The sequence below is a fragment of the Melopsittacus undulatus genome, chromosome 6 (genome assembly GCF_012275295.1).
Source record: "Melopsittacus undulatus isolate bMelUnd1 chromosome 6, bMelUnd1.mat.Z, whole genome shotgun sequence".
Lineage (NCBI taxonomy): Eukaryota > Metazoa > Chordata > Aves > Psittaciformes > Psittaculidae > Melopsittacus > Melopsittacus undulatus.
Window position 1 is genome coordinate 16,096,811 of NC_047532.1, and position 17,881 is coordinate 16,114,691.

The following is a 17,881-nucleotide window of genomic DNA, read 5'->3' on the forward strand; positions in this document are numbered from 1 at the left end:
TCTATCCAAACTGGCCTGAAGTCAACAGCAAAATGCCAGCATGCAGTGTCACATTTCCATCTTAAGAGAACCTAGAGTATATGGTGATTTTTGTATCATTGCTTTTCTGACAGTGTAAGGTACACAGAAGAAAGGACAGGAAAATAGTAGGCGATGAGTCTGACAAATGCTATAACATAGATAGTATTATAGCAAACACTAGTTAGTTACTATGGGTCTGTCTTAAATGGAAAGTGCTGCCTTTCTAAAATGGGCTGGTGCATGTTACATTATGTATATATGTATATCATCAAATGTGGTGTATATACATATATATAGATAGATGGAAGGGTGACGTTTTTCAGAGCCAAGTCTTTATAAATAGTGCAAATTGATAACTTCTGCATTTTAGTGGGGCACAGTCTGGTTGATTTAAGGATGAATTAAGCAAGCTGTACATTTAAGAACAAACTCATGCTGTGGCCTGAAATTAATTATTATAACCAACATGGTAGCTTAATCTCACAAAAACACGAGTTTATTAATAGGTGATGGAGCTGAGGAACCACATGGTCCATCCAGCCCTCTGATATAGTTTTCCTAATCTCAGTTACGAAATTCAACGCTGCAGTTTTACAAGTTACACATTCTCAATTAGTGGATGTTACAGAACAGAAACATGAAGTGAATATTTGTATTAATGGGATTCAAACAAGTCAACTGAAAGAAGCATCAACTCTTGTTTATAACACATGGCAAAAAGAATTCAAATGTGGAATGTGATCATATATTGTTGTACAGTAGATATGCACACTGTTTCATACTGCATGACATTTGTTGCATATTCATAGAAAAGTCAAACTGAATGATGGCTTAAAAACTATTAACGCTGAAATTTGCTCGCTGCTTTTGTTAAGTGTTGAATATTGACTGAGTTAATATTTTCATTGTGTAAAAATACTGTATATAGTAGAAACCCTTCAATATCTTCCACATTCAAATAAATGAAGTTACAGTTTGGTATTTGGAGTTCAACATCTTAAATTAAATGACCGATTCTTTCTAACCTTGAGAAGGAAAAACAAACAACGAATATGCTCTGTCTGGGTGGACGAGCACGTTTCTTGAAGACCTTGCTTCTGAAATCAAGACTCTAACATCTACCTCAACTGAGGTGCGCTGGGATTACTAAAACATCTGAACACGGTTAAAAAGGTGGAAAGTCCATAGCCATTCTACACACTTTCATTTATTGTCTGGACAATTAAAGTACAAATAATTCAAACACAACAAGGTTATGAAAAAAACATTTACAATACTTTCCCTCAGAAATGATCTAAACTAGCAAGGTTAACATGAAGTCATTCATTATAACTAAAGTATACAACTGCCTGGTCCTAAGAAAGATTTTTTAAATTATTATTATTATTCAGATAGTAAAACACATCGTAGAGAAAAGATTCTGACATGCCTTCCCCACTAATGCTTAGCAAATGCATCAAAACTTTCCCAGCAAACTGCGCTCATTCATAGCAGATGATGTATAAAGGTTTCCCTGAACATTGAATGAGTGTTCCTTTAAACTAAAATCTAACATTGTTAAAGTAAAAAACTGATAAAATTATGATGCAGCCTTTGCTTTAGTTATTTGTCTACTACAAAAGTTTGCCTCTTCAGTGTGAAAAAACAATACTTAGTCTACATGCAGTTAGTGGGTATAGCATGGAAAAAATGCACAAAATAAGCACAAGTTATAAATAACCATAACGTTTTATTACCATTAAGACTAAACTTGTATTGAAAAGATTTTATATAACAAGACAAGAAAAGCAATAGCAAATTTAACTATCAACTAGATTATGCATAGCGAGTAACTGTTTCTAGTACTCAGGGAAGAGCATGACCCTTTTTTGTTTTAAATATATAACCGTACAAAGCACAAACATACTAAAATGATCAGTGCACTGGACATGGGAGAGCACCCCCTCAGTCATTTTGTTCCCTTAGCTCTGTTTTCCCCAATCTGAATTACATTAAAATAAAGACCCAGTTGTTTTCTTTTCTACTGTGCAGTAAGAAAAAATATTCACAACAAACATGACAATATATCAAACAATATTTCTACACAAGTTACCTTGATACCTCTGTCACTTAAGTATCATAAGAAAACATTTTAAGACATATACAAACAAAACTAGCAAAGTGTTACAACTTATAATAAATTAACCAAAAGAAAAAATAACTTTATATATATATATATTTATATTATATATACACATACACACACAACAAAATGACACAATAATATGCTTCTTCCCATAGTTTAAGTAAACAAATAAGTAGACTAGCCAAACTAGCTATATTTGATTTTGGCCATATGCATCACATCGGCAATTAAATAAATAAGTGTTTCAAGCAACATAAACAGTGTTCCAAATGTGCCAACACAGCCCAATTATATTAGCTTGGGCTATAAAGTGAATTTGAAAATTCTTAACAAATTTAAAGCAAATGTATTTTTTTCTAAACACATTACATTTAACTATGATACTAAGATATGTAAATAATTTTGTAGCACCTACTGCTCAAACCAAGGAAGTTTTTGATCAAAAAATTAATTTTTTTAACTTTTGTTCTGCTGATATCCCATACTGATGACTTAAAGAAAAACCGTCTTGCAACTCATCTCCTTGCTTTTGGGTTTTGACTGTGGGTAACTGCGTGCCTGGGAAGAACACTCTCCCGTACTGTATTTAATATTTTTATTACATGCTATGAAAAGATACGAAGATCATCTGTTTGTAGCCCATCCTTCAAAAAACAATCTACTAATCCAGTTTAAAACACACATCTTGATCTCTAAAAAGTTACCAGTGCAGTATGAACATGACAAAGTTGTCAATTTCCCCTAAATTAGCCAGTCAAAATATTTTTTTCTCAAATCCAGATTCTCTTGTAAAAATTCTTTATATTTTATAAAAATAGATTTTTCTTGAAACCCATTTTCAGCAAAGAGACCACCTCTTTGGCAACATTGTTAATGTTATTTAAATTGTTATGTCATCAGGTATCCCCCTTTAACCCCATTCCCTAACAGAAGACTGTTTAGTTCACATGATACAAAAGAAAAAAGGAAAAATAAAAAAAGTTGCAAAATTATGTTTTTTTTGCAATTTTTATTGTTCCTCTTTAATTTGTGTGGGGGGTTTACCAATCAGATTCAATCGATGTTGTTTCCTTTTTTTTTTTGAAAAGAAGAAAAGAAAAGAAAAATCTTTTGTTCTCGCTTTTTAATCCCATTAGTTCGTAAAAACTGTTTTTGTTTTCTTATTTTTTTCAAATGAGTGAATGGTCATCTTAAAAAGACCCACCTTCAAGGAAGGTAGTAAAACTAGCTGGCCGGGTAAAAATCCCTGCACATTGTTATCTATGTATATTATATTCAACAACGACAGCTATGAAAGAACATTCAATGCATCAAAGGTTTTTTTTGTTTTTTTTTCTAAGCATTATAAAATCCTTTCCTGTTCCTCACAGGATATCCAATGTTTTAATACTTAGGCAACACTGGCTTATAAAGTCCATGGTTGAATATAAGCCTTGAAGAGTTTTTTATTTTTTTTGTTTTGTTTTGTTCGTATATATATTTATATATATATATTTTAGTAAGTAAGGATATGAAATTCAGGATTTGTGGGTTTTATTGGTTTTAAAGGAAACTTGCAATACTCTGTCTCCTAAACGGTATCCATTAAGGCTGGCAATCGCCATGGCAGCTTCGTCGTAGTTGGTCATGGTGACAAAGCCAAATCCCTTGCACTTGTTGGTGTTGAAATCACGGATCACCTTCACGTTATTGACTGCTCCAAAGGGACCAAACAACTGCCACAGCACGCTCTCGTCGGAGTCGGGAGACAAGTTGTAGACAAAGATACACCATCCAGTCCCAGTGTGACCAGGGATATTCATTCCGACCAGGCTCGTCATACCATCAATTGTGATCGGAGAAAACCTACCAAGTAAAAAGACGGGTCTATTCTAAATATATCTCTTGGCACAAGCTACATGGAACCAAGACTCTAAAGTAAGCCAATGGTAATGAAGGTTCTAGATCCTATCCCTGGAAGATGACTACACTGGCACCTCTGGTGTCCACCTAAGTGGAGGGGGACTGTACCAGACCAAATCTGGGCATCCATGAATCTCCCTTCAAGGATAAGCCCTACTTCGATGTATACTAAGATCTAATAAAAGAAATGCTTAAGGACAATTTAAGCCCAAAAGGGCCTGCAAATACTGCTATAAACACAAGTTCATTTAAAGAAAAATAATGTAGTTTCAGGGAAATGGAGATCCTTAACTTTACCTCTTACTAGTTGGTAGTGAAAAAAAACCCTAACAAATTTAGGACTTTAAAAGATTAATATGAAATGCTGTTGCAAGGATTCAGCTGTGACAGTGACCTCTCTAGCTAAAAATACTAAATACCAGATTTAGAGAGATGTCTAACTGGTAGATTTTAATTCCCCTCCTAACATAGTCCTTAACTGACATACACTGGAAAAAGAAATCCAGGTAATAAAGAAGTCCTGAAGCTGGCCACATATTCAAGGAGATTTACACAGCAATTGTAGGGTAAGTAAAACAGTGCATAAATATAATTAATGAGCATGTCAACTAATACCTTCATACTGTGAGACTTCGTATCTGTGACAGGCTCTTACGTTCTTCGTGTGGTCAATGCAGAGACAAGCTCCTAGAAATCTAATACAGAACCCTAACTTTCCTCATTGTCTTTTGGAACCAGTTTCCTCTAGCTTGAACATGTGAACTGGGAAGCTAAAGCCAGGCAGCATGTTTATGAACATGGAACCATCACACAACAACACAGGCTGGGCAGGATCTGTGGAGCTCATCCGATCAACCTCCGGCACAAAGTGAGGATGACTTCTCAATTTACATCAGATGCTCATGGCCTTTTGGTGTTTTGAAAGTCTTCAAGGACGGGAACTCCACTCCCGCAGCCCCTGCTCCAGGGCTCCACCATCCTCACTGTAAATGATTTTCCCTTATACTCAGCTGAATTTCCTGTTCCTGCTACCTCTTGTCCTTTTGCAGTTGAGCTCCAAGAAGAGATCAGCTTCATCTTTCTGGTGCCCCTTGTAGCTAAGGACAGCAGCCAAGGGCTCAACTCTCCATTTGCCTTTCCTGAATTTCACCATGTTCCTCCAGCTTGTCAAGGTCTCCCCGGTGGCACTCGTGGCCAAGACCACAGTGACTGCCCCTGTTCCCTCAACCAATTTAGTGTCACCAGCTAATGCAAGGAGGGCGCATTGCAGCCCGTGACTCAGGTTATTAATGAAGATGTTAAGCAGTATCAGCCCTCAGGATCAACATAATTTTCCTTTCATCAGTTTTTTAGAAAAAAAGAAGTGACATGCTTTCTGAAGCTACACTTTGGGATAGGTTTTAAAATAACAACTGCACAGAGGAAACGTCTTAATAAAAAAATCCAGTTTCCCATGTACCTTCAATATGATGAGTTTTAATACCAGAACTGAAGAATAATTCCTCAGGAGTTTGATTGATGACTGAGGGAGTGGAAGGGGGGGGGGGGGGGGGGGGGGGGCGAACTCAGTGCTGCTGAGTAAGCTCTTGCACTCTCCAAAACTTATCCTTTTACACTTATAATATTTCTGTACACATTTAGCAGTCTGCACAGTATTATGCTGTGTGTATTAAATAGCCATAAAAGAAACTACACACCTGATGGCTGCCCACCATTCTGTCGATTCCTGATGGCACTTTATATGCATATTCAAGGAAAAAAAGGCACTTGGAATATGTATCTTACGCTGAGGAAAGTCACTGGGGTGCAGCTACAGTATAAATGAGCAGCTCACAAACGCTCACAGTACTGGATCCTCAGACCTACGTATAGGTTTGCAGACAGTTTATTAAAGGTATGTGGCAATTTTCCAACTGAACTTCACTTTTGCAAATCCTCCTCTCATCATCTTTTAGTTTCTCTCCCACATGCTGAAACTAGTAACATTATCCTAATGGTTCAGCATGGCTCTAACCCACGGTATTTCCCCAGCTGCTGAAAAGCAAGGCAGAAGGTGGACAAGGCCAATTTATACTGTTCCTTCCACCTTATGTGGAATCATAAATAAGGCAGCCAAGACCAAGAGCTTGCATAAGTCAACAGCTTCAACTTCTGAAATTTGGAAGATAGGATTTTTAAGCCCATTGCTGACAAGTGCCAGCTGTGCTAGTAACATACATAAACCAGAAAATGCTTCTCTTGTGCCATGTTTAATTTAACATGAAGTACAATACTAATGTATATGCAGCCCTGAAAGTGATGTTTCTTGTAAAATCTGGACATCCCAAAGCTATGCGTATCACAGAGTACGTCATGGAGTTTTGCAGGAATGCTGCACTGATGTGTAAAGGGTTAAGGTTTCATGCAATTTACTGGAGAGCGGCTTTTCCCTGGAAACTTTTAGGGAAGCAGTTTTCAGCTGCTTTCAGCTGTTTATGTACCATGAGCACAGGAGCTGTCTTAAATCCAAGAAAGCATGCACAAAACTAGTGCAACTGTACTGACACAAATACAAGATAACCTATTGCGTAAGTAGTTCTGCTACTAGCAAGTGACCTGGAATTAGCGTCAGTAAAACCTTTGTTCCACGTCAACACATCTCCTTTTTCATCAGTAGCAGATACTTGATAAAGGGAAAGGAAGCACTGACCCCCAAACCCAGGAATGCCACAATACAGGGGCAGTTTCAGAAGTTTTTATCAATACATTGGGGTTTTTTTGTGACCCTATAAGTTACAGGGTTTGCTAGCACATGTTTTCAAGATATGAACTAATTTAAGATGCCTACAAAACACTGTTGTGATTTAAGACTAATACAATAGCCCCTGAATATTACGAAAGCAGATGCATAACTTATAAAGGCAGGTAACTCACTCTCCTTCCCTCTGTAAGTCTTATGACATCTAAATTCAAACCCTCACTAGTTCAGACTAAGTCCCGTTTGTCCAGCACCACATACCAGTGCAATTCCAGGGAAGCAGAAGCAGCAAAAACCGAGGGAAAATTCCTGGAACAAACCCATCCTTCTGACACTGATTTGTGCCTGACAGGTACTTGACACTGAGAGCTTTGCCATGTTTTTGGCAATGTATCAAGAAACAAATGAGATGGGAGAACACAGGAAAAGCAGTGTGTGATAAGATTAGGTGGTGAGTTCTGACTCATCACATCACCACTAAGGATATTGCAGATGTAACAAATGTACTAATGAACACCAGAAGTAGTGCTTCTGGGAAGATATGCTGCCTCTGTTCTGGCTATTCTTTTTGTGAGTAGTCTTAAGATTTGCATAATAGCTACTGTGGCAGTAATTAAAACCCATGTTACTGCACACTACTCGCTAGTGTAAAGATATACTTACCATACCACTTTTACAGGACGAGCTTTAAGAAAACAAAGCCCAAATAACTGTCACATGTTGTGAGCAAACAATTTCAGAAGGTTAAGAAGTATTTTCTCATCTTAATTGTGGGACATGGCTGGACATCTTATGGTAACACCAGGAATAAGACTATTCCGTTATTTTGCTGTAAGGTTCGCTTGCGTTGATGCATGCCATCAGAAGAAACACTAACAACACGTCAACTCATTTTAGCTATCAAACACTGAACATACTCATGAAACAGCATAAAAGTCTATCACACATGCGTGCACATACATACGGACACACAGAGCTATTTTAAATAAAAACAAAATCTCAGGCACCAATATTAAACCTGTAACAAAAGAAATTCAGGGCTGATTAAGGTGCAGACAGCTGTATTTTCAAGTCAATCTTAAACCAGATGTAGGACAAAGACAGTCTTAACTGTGAGATTTAGACAACAGCAGCATAATTCTGGTTGAGACTATTAAGATTTCTATTATCAAATCAGAGATTACTTAAAAACTTAATAGTTCTGGTGTTAAATGGTGCTGGAAAAAGCACCATTTAGCAGGGAGACTGCAGTTTGAATGTTGGAAGCTGCTGCACCTAAACCATTTGAGAAGCCCACCTGTAAATAAAAATAAAAGGTGAAACAAAAAACCCCACAGAATCTGCATGTGTGGCCTTTAAAGTAACAAAACCAACTGAAGTCCAAACTTAAAAAGAATTTGACATGCTGGTGGAAGAAAAGAAGGAATTAAACAAAAAAAAAATAAAGTTAGTGAATTAAAAAAAATAAATTGTAGCACCAATCTGTGCCAACACGGACATCTGGCAATCTGTGGAATTCTAATTACCTCTTTACGCCATAGGCCATATTAAGCAAATTGTCCAGCCTGAAAAGAGAAGGAGGGTCTTTGGGTTAATGTCTCACAGATGGCAAGATCGCTCAATGGAACTATTATTAATAGCGTTCCATTTTCAAAGAAGAAACGTTCAACAAGTTTCCCACACATCTAAGGAGCCTAACAACTCCCAGCCTGCTTTGTTAAGTCTGAGGTTGTGCTTAAATCTCCACCACAGCATTTATTTTTAACTTGTCTACGCTTTTTTTGTGAAAAATCTTAATTTCCAGGGTTTGGTTTTAAAAAAATCCATTTCTCATTTATCCTTTTCGGACAGTGTTAGCATGAAATCTGTGCAAACAGTTCAACTGTTCACCTTATAGTTAACTTGGGAATAAAATGTTACAGTCCAAAATTGCTGGAATTGGGAAAATTCTTGATTCTAACTGCTTTAACGTAATACTCTCCATACTATATTACATGTATTTAGTATTAATCCTCCATGATATGACAATCTAAACGACCACCAAATTTTATACAGAATATAATCATCTGCTTTCCGTGAGAGTACAATAAAGACCTTCTGTCCATGGAAGGATTCAGTGACAATCTCAATGGACACAGCTGCGTGCCAAAGACAAAAACGAGTGTAAATTTAATGCATCCGAAGACTTTTTTAATGATCTTGAATTCATTAGCACTTTTCATCACTGAAAACCTAAATTTACTTTCGAAAAATCCTCTAAAGCCAGGATGCAACTCAGTTATGTGAGCACGTCCAAGTTCCTTTTTTGAAGGCAGACCTTTTATTTGAAAGCTAGGTTGCCTGAAAATTACTAAATATAAAAGTAATGAGGACATCATGTATCGCTAACTCTGGCTTATGTATCAGATGGAAACAGTATATTCAGAATGCAAAGCATAAAACATCCCCGAAAGCATCTGAAGACTCACACCAAAGACTAATGCAAGGTCTCTATACTAAGAGCAGATATCTCAGGCTAATAAATTTAATGATACTGCTGCTGACTGGAACAGACTCAGCTTTTTTCCTGCTACCAATCCACTGTCATTAACATCAAAGTCTAAGCTGCATCAAAACTGTAATAATACAGCAGAAAATAAAAGCATTACCAAAAAAAAAGGAGAGAGAACAGGGTAGCCGCTGCTCATTTGATTATCAGTGTAACTCTTATTCTGTCCTCCCTTTTTCTATGAGCCTTCATGAGATCTGATTGTACAGTACTTCAGCTGTTTTAGTAAATACAACATGACTACTGCTGTCAGCAGATTTTCCTCCTCATTCTCCAGGAAAGAATATTTAATTTTACAAAGAAAATCAGGTCAGCCTACGCAACTAAAGCATATTTTCCTGCGTAGCACCTGCCCCACATTGTCATCACTGGTGGAACTTCAGTTCTTTTCCAGGTAATTACCTGAATCTCTGAGCCTGGTGGTGAAGTGGTCCAGGGTAGCGTCTGTTGGGAGACTGATACAGCTGTGAAAGGAGTGCCTGGCTTGTTTTCTGGCTGGGGTTATTGGCAAACTTCACAGTAATTGGTTCTGTAGCACCACTAGGCTTCTGGCCATTTAGTCCCTTTATGGCTTCTTCTGCCTCTATTCTCTTATCAAAACGGATAAATCCCACACCTCGAGAAACCCCTGGGAAGTAAAGACATGTGAAGAGATGAATATTTGTAGGAACAGCCTTATCTATGAAATAAACATGAACTGAATATTTGTTGTCACTGCACAGAATGCATGGCTTGCAAATTAAGGAAAGTCCTATAAAGACAAACACTCTTCCCCATCTGTATTCTCCAAAATCAGCCCCTACCATATTTAATATAATGCTTTGAAGTAACTCTTTTGCATTTTGAGATCCCTCATTAAAGAGGTAGTAGTCATGCCTCCAAACAGTTACAACACTCAAAGAACCAGGCACTGCATTTTACACTAAACATCAGATTGTCTTGAAACCCAACTGCCAACGAGTTTGCCATATCCAGAAAAACATGCATCTATCAAGGAAAGTTTTCTTTTAACCTGTGACTTGATCAACCAGAATCCGTGAGGTGATGATGCGCCCATATTGTGAGAATAACTGCTCTAATTCTTTCTGGGTCATTGTTTTCGGAAGGCCGCTGACATACAAGTTCGCATCTCTGATTGATGCTGAACTCGGACGGGCATATGACACCTATGAAGGAAAGGAAAGACATGTTAGTAAGCTAGAGCCACCCCTTGCATTTTAAATAGACAGATTCTTTTCTTTCACATGGAAGAACCTTCGAGTTCAGATGTTACCTGTTGTGCAAAATCAACAAAGCCAGGAAAGGCTGGAAGAACAAAGAAGAACTAAAGAGACTAGGAACAGACGAAAGGGCTCTTCAAGTGCAGTCATAAAGTAACTACTGTTCAGAGGTAGATTAACATGCAGCTTCCTACGCATGGCTTTGTAAATTTACCCCTATAGATTGTGGGTGTATGGATGATTTACTGTATCCAATATAGCACTCCAAAGTTCTAGCATGTTTTTGTACCCAGCCCCCCTCCCCCCAAGAGTCTGAAACAGATCAGGTTATTTGTGGAGTGATCTTTTGTGCTATTTCTCTTTGTGTTTTCATCCTGAGCTGGCAAGATCTGTTCTGGATGAACAGTAAAGTACTGGTGAAATTAGACTAAATAAACATCTGCTCAGGGAACTGTATACTGACACTCATTGTCCTATCTGCAATTCATCACAAGAAGCTCCCTTGCACTGTAAACCCACAACCAGACCACAAAATATTATGAGCAAGCAAACAAGAAAAGGAAGTTAAGTTCCAACTGCATGTATGCTGTTGGAAAATTATTAAATCAAGACTCTCTCAACTGTTCTTCTATCTATGAATCAGATTTATAATTATAATTTGTGCATAAAAAGCCTTCTGCGCTTTTAAAATATATACATTTAGAATACACACATTTAACATAATAAAAATACTTCCTGGATAAAGCTTTAATGGCAAGTATTCAGCGTGGATCATGAAGAATTGCTTTGCAGCACATCTGAAATAGCATTGGATCCAAACCTGAATATTTTGCACTTCATCTTGACTTATTTAAATATCAACAGATCAGTACATTCCTGCGTTATGTCTTAAAATGTGCCTTGGAAAGAAATGGAGGGGTCCCCAAAATGAATACAATCCATTCAGCAATTGTCTTCCCCTTTTCCTGAGCCTTAGCCCAAACACAAATGATGTCAAATGGATGTCTTTGTGTGTTTTATGTGTCAAAGAGTTGTCTTTATGTGCTCCATACCTAAAAATAGATGCTGACTCAACACAGAAAGTGATGTTAATGACTAATATTTGCTTCCACAATCTTCTCTGAATAACAGCAGACAAACTCCAAAGATTTTAGATTTGAAGGTTTTGGGCAACTTCTTTGTAACTTAGACAGTGGTACATAACCTTTTAAATCTAACATTTACATTTAGAGAGAAGGTGGAAAAAAATTAGGGAAAGATATGTGAAAACGGAGTTGAATAAGAAAATTTACATCAATTGAGGTAAGCTCAGGCACTCAGAAAAACAGCCTTTCTGACCAGAGAAACCTTCAGGTGCTGAGGTCAGTGCTGAACGGGATGAATACTGGAGTGGAAACTAGTGCCTCAGTGATGCAGGACCTCACAGGCCATGAGCTCCTGATGGGGTGCAGCATTTAAGTCACGTAACTGCTGGTCCCAAACACCCCTGGTACTGCAGGACCAGAATACACATGGCACTGCCCGGCTTTTATGTAACTAAGATCAAACCAGGTGCTTGGGGAAACCAGGGATAACTGCACCGTGCTTTTCCTTAAAATCACTGGTTTTGACTATGCTTGGTTGGGTGGTCTCATGTCAGTGGCTTCTCACTTATGCCCCGTGCCGGGGCACTCGGAAAAGTAGACTCTCTCCCACTCTGCAAATGTCTTACCTTGAGAGGGTACTCAAAGGGTTCAGACATCTACAGTTTAACCTACTTCAGGAATAACAGTTTAAAAAACACTTAAGAGCCTCTCTGGAGTTATTGAGAGTTATAGAGACCTTACCTATTCCTCAAAACGGAGAGCTGCAAAATTAATAAAGTTCCTGGGAAAACAGCCAGGGGTTTCCTTTGGGTTTTCTCACTCTGGCACATTCATTAACCAAACGCCACATTACAGGAAAGATGAAAAGTATTGGGATATGCAAAAACCACTCTTTCCCAGAGCACTGAGTGCCTGACATTTTACATATATACTTCCACATACAGAAAATGCTCTGCTCTTCTAGGCCCTGCAGACACATAGAGAAAAAGGAGGCTCCACACACTCAAATCACATGTAAAAACCTCCTGCCACTCAGGTCTGTTTTTTATTTCCTCCTGCAATCAAACATTCAGGTTGCAGGGGAGCCTGGGCCAAATGCAACGTCTTTAAAAGCAAGGAGAAAAGGTTGTGAGCTGAATGGACTCAAGGCTGGTGATGTCAATTATTTATCTCGTTTTGAATCTTTTTCATGTTCCCTCTCAGGTCAGCCAATGACAAATTGATCTGTTAGGCTGTGCCATCCTGCTTCCAAGCCATTATTCAGTTAGTTCTGAGGACGGGATGTCTTCCCACATAGCTATCAAAGGAAGAAATCGCCCACCCTGGCCCTCCACTAGACCAGAAGCAACTTGTGCTGTGAAAGTTAAAATGGGAGACAAAACCAGCTCCCATTATAGCCCTGAAAACTACAAAGCGCTGGGTGAGGATGCTGCATTAATTCTTTATAGTCACACTTAAGAACGATTCTTTTTGCTCATGGCAGTGTTAGTGCCCTATAATGAAACTGTGTGCTGAAAAAGGGAAGCATGTGGAAATCCCAGCCACCACAAAGAAATTCAAATAAACGAGCTGGAGAACACCAAACCACTGTCTCACCCAGGCATTTCTCAGCATTAAAATGTTTGTCCGCCAGTATGACAGTTGGAGGTCGAATGGAGTTATTTTGCTGTGTAAGATCACTTAGGAGTTCTTCAGTCCAATTTGCAAGGAAGATAATAAAGCATTGTACAATTTATTTTATGGCTTGCTGGCCTCTGATGTTAGTTTCTATGCATTTATATATTAACTGTGAAAATCTTTTGCTAGGATATTTCTCATCTGACAATGAACTGCGTAAGGGCTTCTGTTCAGTGTAAACAGCCATCTCAAGAGTCTGCACAGCTGTCTTCAAACACTAATGCAGAGTCATAAGGTCCAGCATTTCATATCTTCCATGGTAATGCACAAATCTGTTCAGGAGCACAGAAAATATCTCCAAGTTAAAGTAATTATCTTCCTTATTGATTTCCTACCCATTTTGCCACATAGAACACTCTCTGAAAAATTTCTAACCTCGAGACTGAAGAGTAAATTGGAGCAGCCTGGTCTTTCCAACTCAGAGCTCACAGCAAAGGCACCCAGAGGCATGAACGCATCCCATTTGTCTTACAGACGCAAGGCGCTGGACGTGTAACAGCAACCATTTAAACACTGACACTTAACCACTTCACTGCTACTCATAGAACCATAGAATAGTTAGAGTTGGAAAGGACCTTAAGATCATCTAGTTCCAGCCCCCCTGCTCATCCGAAGAGATGCTTTCAGATCGTATGCTAATCCTGGACTTAATCATAGAATCACAGAATAGTTAGGATTGGAAAGGACCTCAAGATCATCAAGTTCCAACCCCCCTGCCATGGGCAGGGACACCTCACACTAAACCATATCACTCAAGGTTTCATCCAACCTGGTCTTGAACACTGCCAGGGAGGGAGCATTCACTACCTCCCTGGGCAACCCATTCCAGTACCTCACCACCCTACTTTTCAAATATTAAGTCCATTTCTAGAAGCCTTATCACAAAATTCAACTCCAAGTCTGCTCCGGAGAGGAACAGCATCATCCCTCCCTGAAGGATGTGCTTTGCCAGCAGAGCCACCCTGTCCTGGTCTAAATGTCTGCTGACAAACAACCTAGCAGCTCATGTCTTCTCCTAAGGACACGTACTTCTTGCTCTGCATCTACCATTACTCATCTGGTGAACCTGAGACTAGCCATAAGCCTAGTTCTAGTTCTCCACAGCAGCACAGGCATCCACAGGCCACCAAACCACCTACTGATGGTACCTGCAACCCCTGGGACATCTCTCCAGCCACGAGCAGATACGGTGCAGTCGTTGCTGTGTGACTACCTGGGCAGCTTTCAAAAGAGTTTGTCTAACATTCAAAACCTCTGAACTTCTAGGTGACCTCAATTTTCCGGAAGACTTTGCTTCATCTCTCTGCATGACACACTCACAGATGTAGGACGGCTTTTGGGGTGAGTCACTTTGCTTTTTTCCTGCCTAAGGTCCAAAAGTGTAAAATGGGGACAACCCTTCCTTCACTTGCTGCCTCTTATTCCACTGGTATGCACTGGAAGTGCTTTAACACGACTGCTCCAAGCGCTTCACACGTGTAAATAAGCACAATCTTAGCATACAGAACTAGAAGTAAAATCTGCTTAACACCGAAGGACGGGCTATGGCTGGAAGAGATGTTTCCACACAGCCACTTCTAGGCCCTCATCCATGCCCTACTTTTGTGCAAGAAAACCTCCAGTGCTTTGTCAGAACAAGCACACACAAAGGTTCTCTGGTCCAGAGGCTGAGGACCAGAGTCTGGAATATCTTCAGTGCTTTGTCCTTTCTTTCTCCAAGCCCTTGGTTGGGGGATAGAGGGGAGTGATGATGCACTTTACTGTTGAGCAATTCAATCCCATTTTACTGGGATTAATTATGATTGCAGGTAAGATACAATAGTCTATCCCATCATTTCATGAAAGAATCCACAGATAACCTAGCAGCACTCTTGCTGTATCAAGAGCAGGGCTAAGAGAAATAATTGCTCTGCTCTGTGGAATGAAAAGGACTTATTGGCAAAACTGAAGCAGTTAAATCTTGATTAAGAGAAGATGCACAAAACTAGCAGATTAAGACTCTGGTGCCTGCTGAAAGCAGCAGAGCCAAATCTGAACCTTCAAACGCAGCTCTGAGAAGTCCCTTGAATTGTAGCATCACTACAGGCACTAAGGATGGAAGAGGATTTGTTAACAAGCACTACAAAGATCTAAAAGTTTACACAGACAGAGGCTCCTGAAAGGCAAAACCAAAGTAAACTTAGTTGAGGTTTTCCAGGTCTGTGGCATCTTTAAAGATTCTTGTCTAAGGCTCTGTACCAGGTACAGCAATCACAGCTAATGACCCCTCCTTGACTAACTCTGAGCTACCATGAAACACAATAAGCAATTACCTTAATTTTAAGAGGAACTATAGAGCAACTACATCCCAAACATGCAGCTTGCAAATGGCTGTAATTTGAATTTCTGGGGAAGAAGAGCAGTGCATGCTCTTTTACATCTCTTCCTTCTGCAAAGGTTTGCTGGAGCAAGGGCACTTGAAGGCCTGACCTGATCTCTGAAGACCAAGCACAAAATGTGCACAACACCCGGTGTCCTGTACACATGGGGGACACCAAGTAACTGCATACAGGGGGAAACTTGAAAATGCAAATCCCTCATTGCCACATCCAATATGTTCAGCTCCTCCTGGCATCTTCCACTCCCCAAACCCCCCACCTCATATCCCTCTCTGTGACATCCCCAGCAGTTTGGAATGGGGTACAGAAGATGCTCTGCTCTCTTCCCCAGTGCTCGCTGCTGCAGCTTTCCTCCTTCCCTGCCTGGTGCTTCCTGTGCCTCCTTCCCCGCTGAGTGTGACTGGAAGGCAATCTTTTTGACAAATGACTTTGTACAACGGAGAACTCTGAGGTTGCTGTTATTTGGTTACCCTACAGTGACAAGATAGTTTGTCTTTTTGCAGACAATTACAAGAATTAACATGGACAGATTTAGAGCCTGAATCGTGTAGAAATATCTGGCATTTCGAAAAACGCCTGAGAGACCAAGATAAATAGCAAGATCTTTGAGCAGTTAACATTACTATTTCATTTCCAGAAAACTCTTGTGTACTTTCTCCCACAGCCCTACTCACTTGTATTTTAAACGAGGACCATCCAATCCTATTGATCAAAATGGGAGAATAAAGCAGAAATAAATATTTTTAACAATCAAAAGCATTTAAATAGCAGCAGTTATAGTCCATGCCACTTATTAACTAAAAGCTAAAATCAAGGAACGCCTCAGACCGCAGAGAAATGATCCTATCTGTTTGGTATTTTACCATAAACCACAGACTGGTTTGGGTTGGAAGAGATATTAAAGCTCATCCAGTTCCAACCCCCTGCCATGGGCAGGGACACCTTCCACTAGACAACGTTGCTGAAAACCCCATCCAAACTGGCCTTGAACACATCATCTGATAGCTTTGATGGATTTAAAAACTGGAAGGCATCAAGGGCTCAGAGAACCCAGATTCCTTTCTCCCCTCACCCTTTGCTCCGGCAGTGTCAGTGTGCTCTTGCCAGTGAAACAAAGTAAAAATACCTATTTCTCAGGCGACAGAGAAAAGGAAGGAGATGGGGACACAAGACTGCACTTCAGGGGGTCAATGGCAATTTTTAGATTTCAAATTTCCTTTCAAAACTCTGTTCCATCCTTGTTCCAGAGTCCCTCAATGTGAAGCCAGGTCACCTGAATCCCCATGTCCCGCTTCCTTCGCATCCTTTCAGTCATCTTTTTTCCAGGGCAAAGCAGAGCAGTTGAAACAATCTGTACTCCATGCATCACACATCTTCTTTTGCTTCTGATATTTGCAACCAAATTGCCAGGCAATCTTCAACAGCAGCAGTGACCTTTCATATGCTTTTATGGATGGGCAAATTTAATTTCTAAAAATAGATTCAATTTCTGGAATATATATTTATTTCAACACAAGCTGTATCTTCCCTCATTCTAAGCTGTTTTGTTGAATTATGCCAAGCTTTAGCTGTAAAAATGAAGTGAAACCTTTCTTCCTCACAAGATGCTGCTGCTGCTATGAAATGGCGTAAATAAGATATGCAATATGATCAGCTGAGGAGGAACATTAACATGTATCACCTACTACCACCAAATGCATAACACTTCCTTCAATGCTTTCCCCAAACAGATATTCTGTAAATAGTCACCTATCAACTTTGGCTCAAAAGGGTGTCATTGACTTAAATAAAATGCATATAAATATTTTAGCTGCTAGAGTGAAAAGGGATTATTTATTGTAACAACGAAATAATAAAAAGAACATTTCTGGAGTTATTTTAGTCTGCCCATCTGAAAGCAGGCTGTGCCTAGCTGTTTTGCTGATCCTGCTGTAAAACCAGTTCCTCCTGTGACTGCATGGCTGTTTTGCAAGGCATCAGGAGAGAGAGAACATTAAGCTGCCACAAAAATGTTACAGAAGTGAAAAGGACAGGATTTGAGGACACATGCAGAAAATATATATATTTAAACATGAATTAAGCCCAGTGGGGTCAAAAATGAGTGCAAATCTGATGCCCCAGGGCCAGCTCGTGTTCAGTCTAGGTGCGACAGCAGAGCTCACGACTGTTTGAGCAGGGAGATGGACAC

General features: G+C 39.4%; 1 protein-coding gene across 6 annotated transcripts in view; it reads right to left on the reverse strand.

Annotated features, from left to right (window-relative positions):
- Positions 1-1,206: 1,206 nt before the first annotated feature.
- The window catches only part of ELAVL4 (ELAV like RNA binding protein 4), a 64,677-nt gene continuing 48,002 nt past the window's right edge, over positions 1,207-17,881 (reverse strand). For 2 of the 6 annotated variants that reach the window (XM_013129568.3, XM_013129569.3), the window contains exons 4-7: positions 10,346-10,499; positions 9,736-9,961; positions 8,312-8,350; positions 3,218-3,991 (exon numbers count right to left, since the gene is read on the reverse strand). In XM_013129568.3, the coding sequence (XP_012985022.1) occupies positions 3,664-3,991; positions 8,312-8,350; positions 9,736-9,961; positions 10,346-10,499 (747 nt within the window). In that variant the 3' untranslated portion in view covers positions 3,218-3,663. Of the gene's footprint in view, positions 4,013-8,311; positions 8,351-9,735; positions 9,962-10,345; positions 10,500-17,881 lie in introns of all 6 variants that reach the window. The other 4 variants (XM_013129571.3, XM_013129570.3, XM_005151112.3 and 1 more) reach the window with 3 other exon arrangements.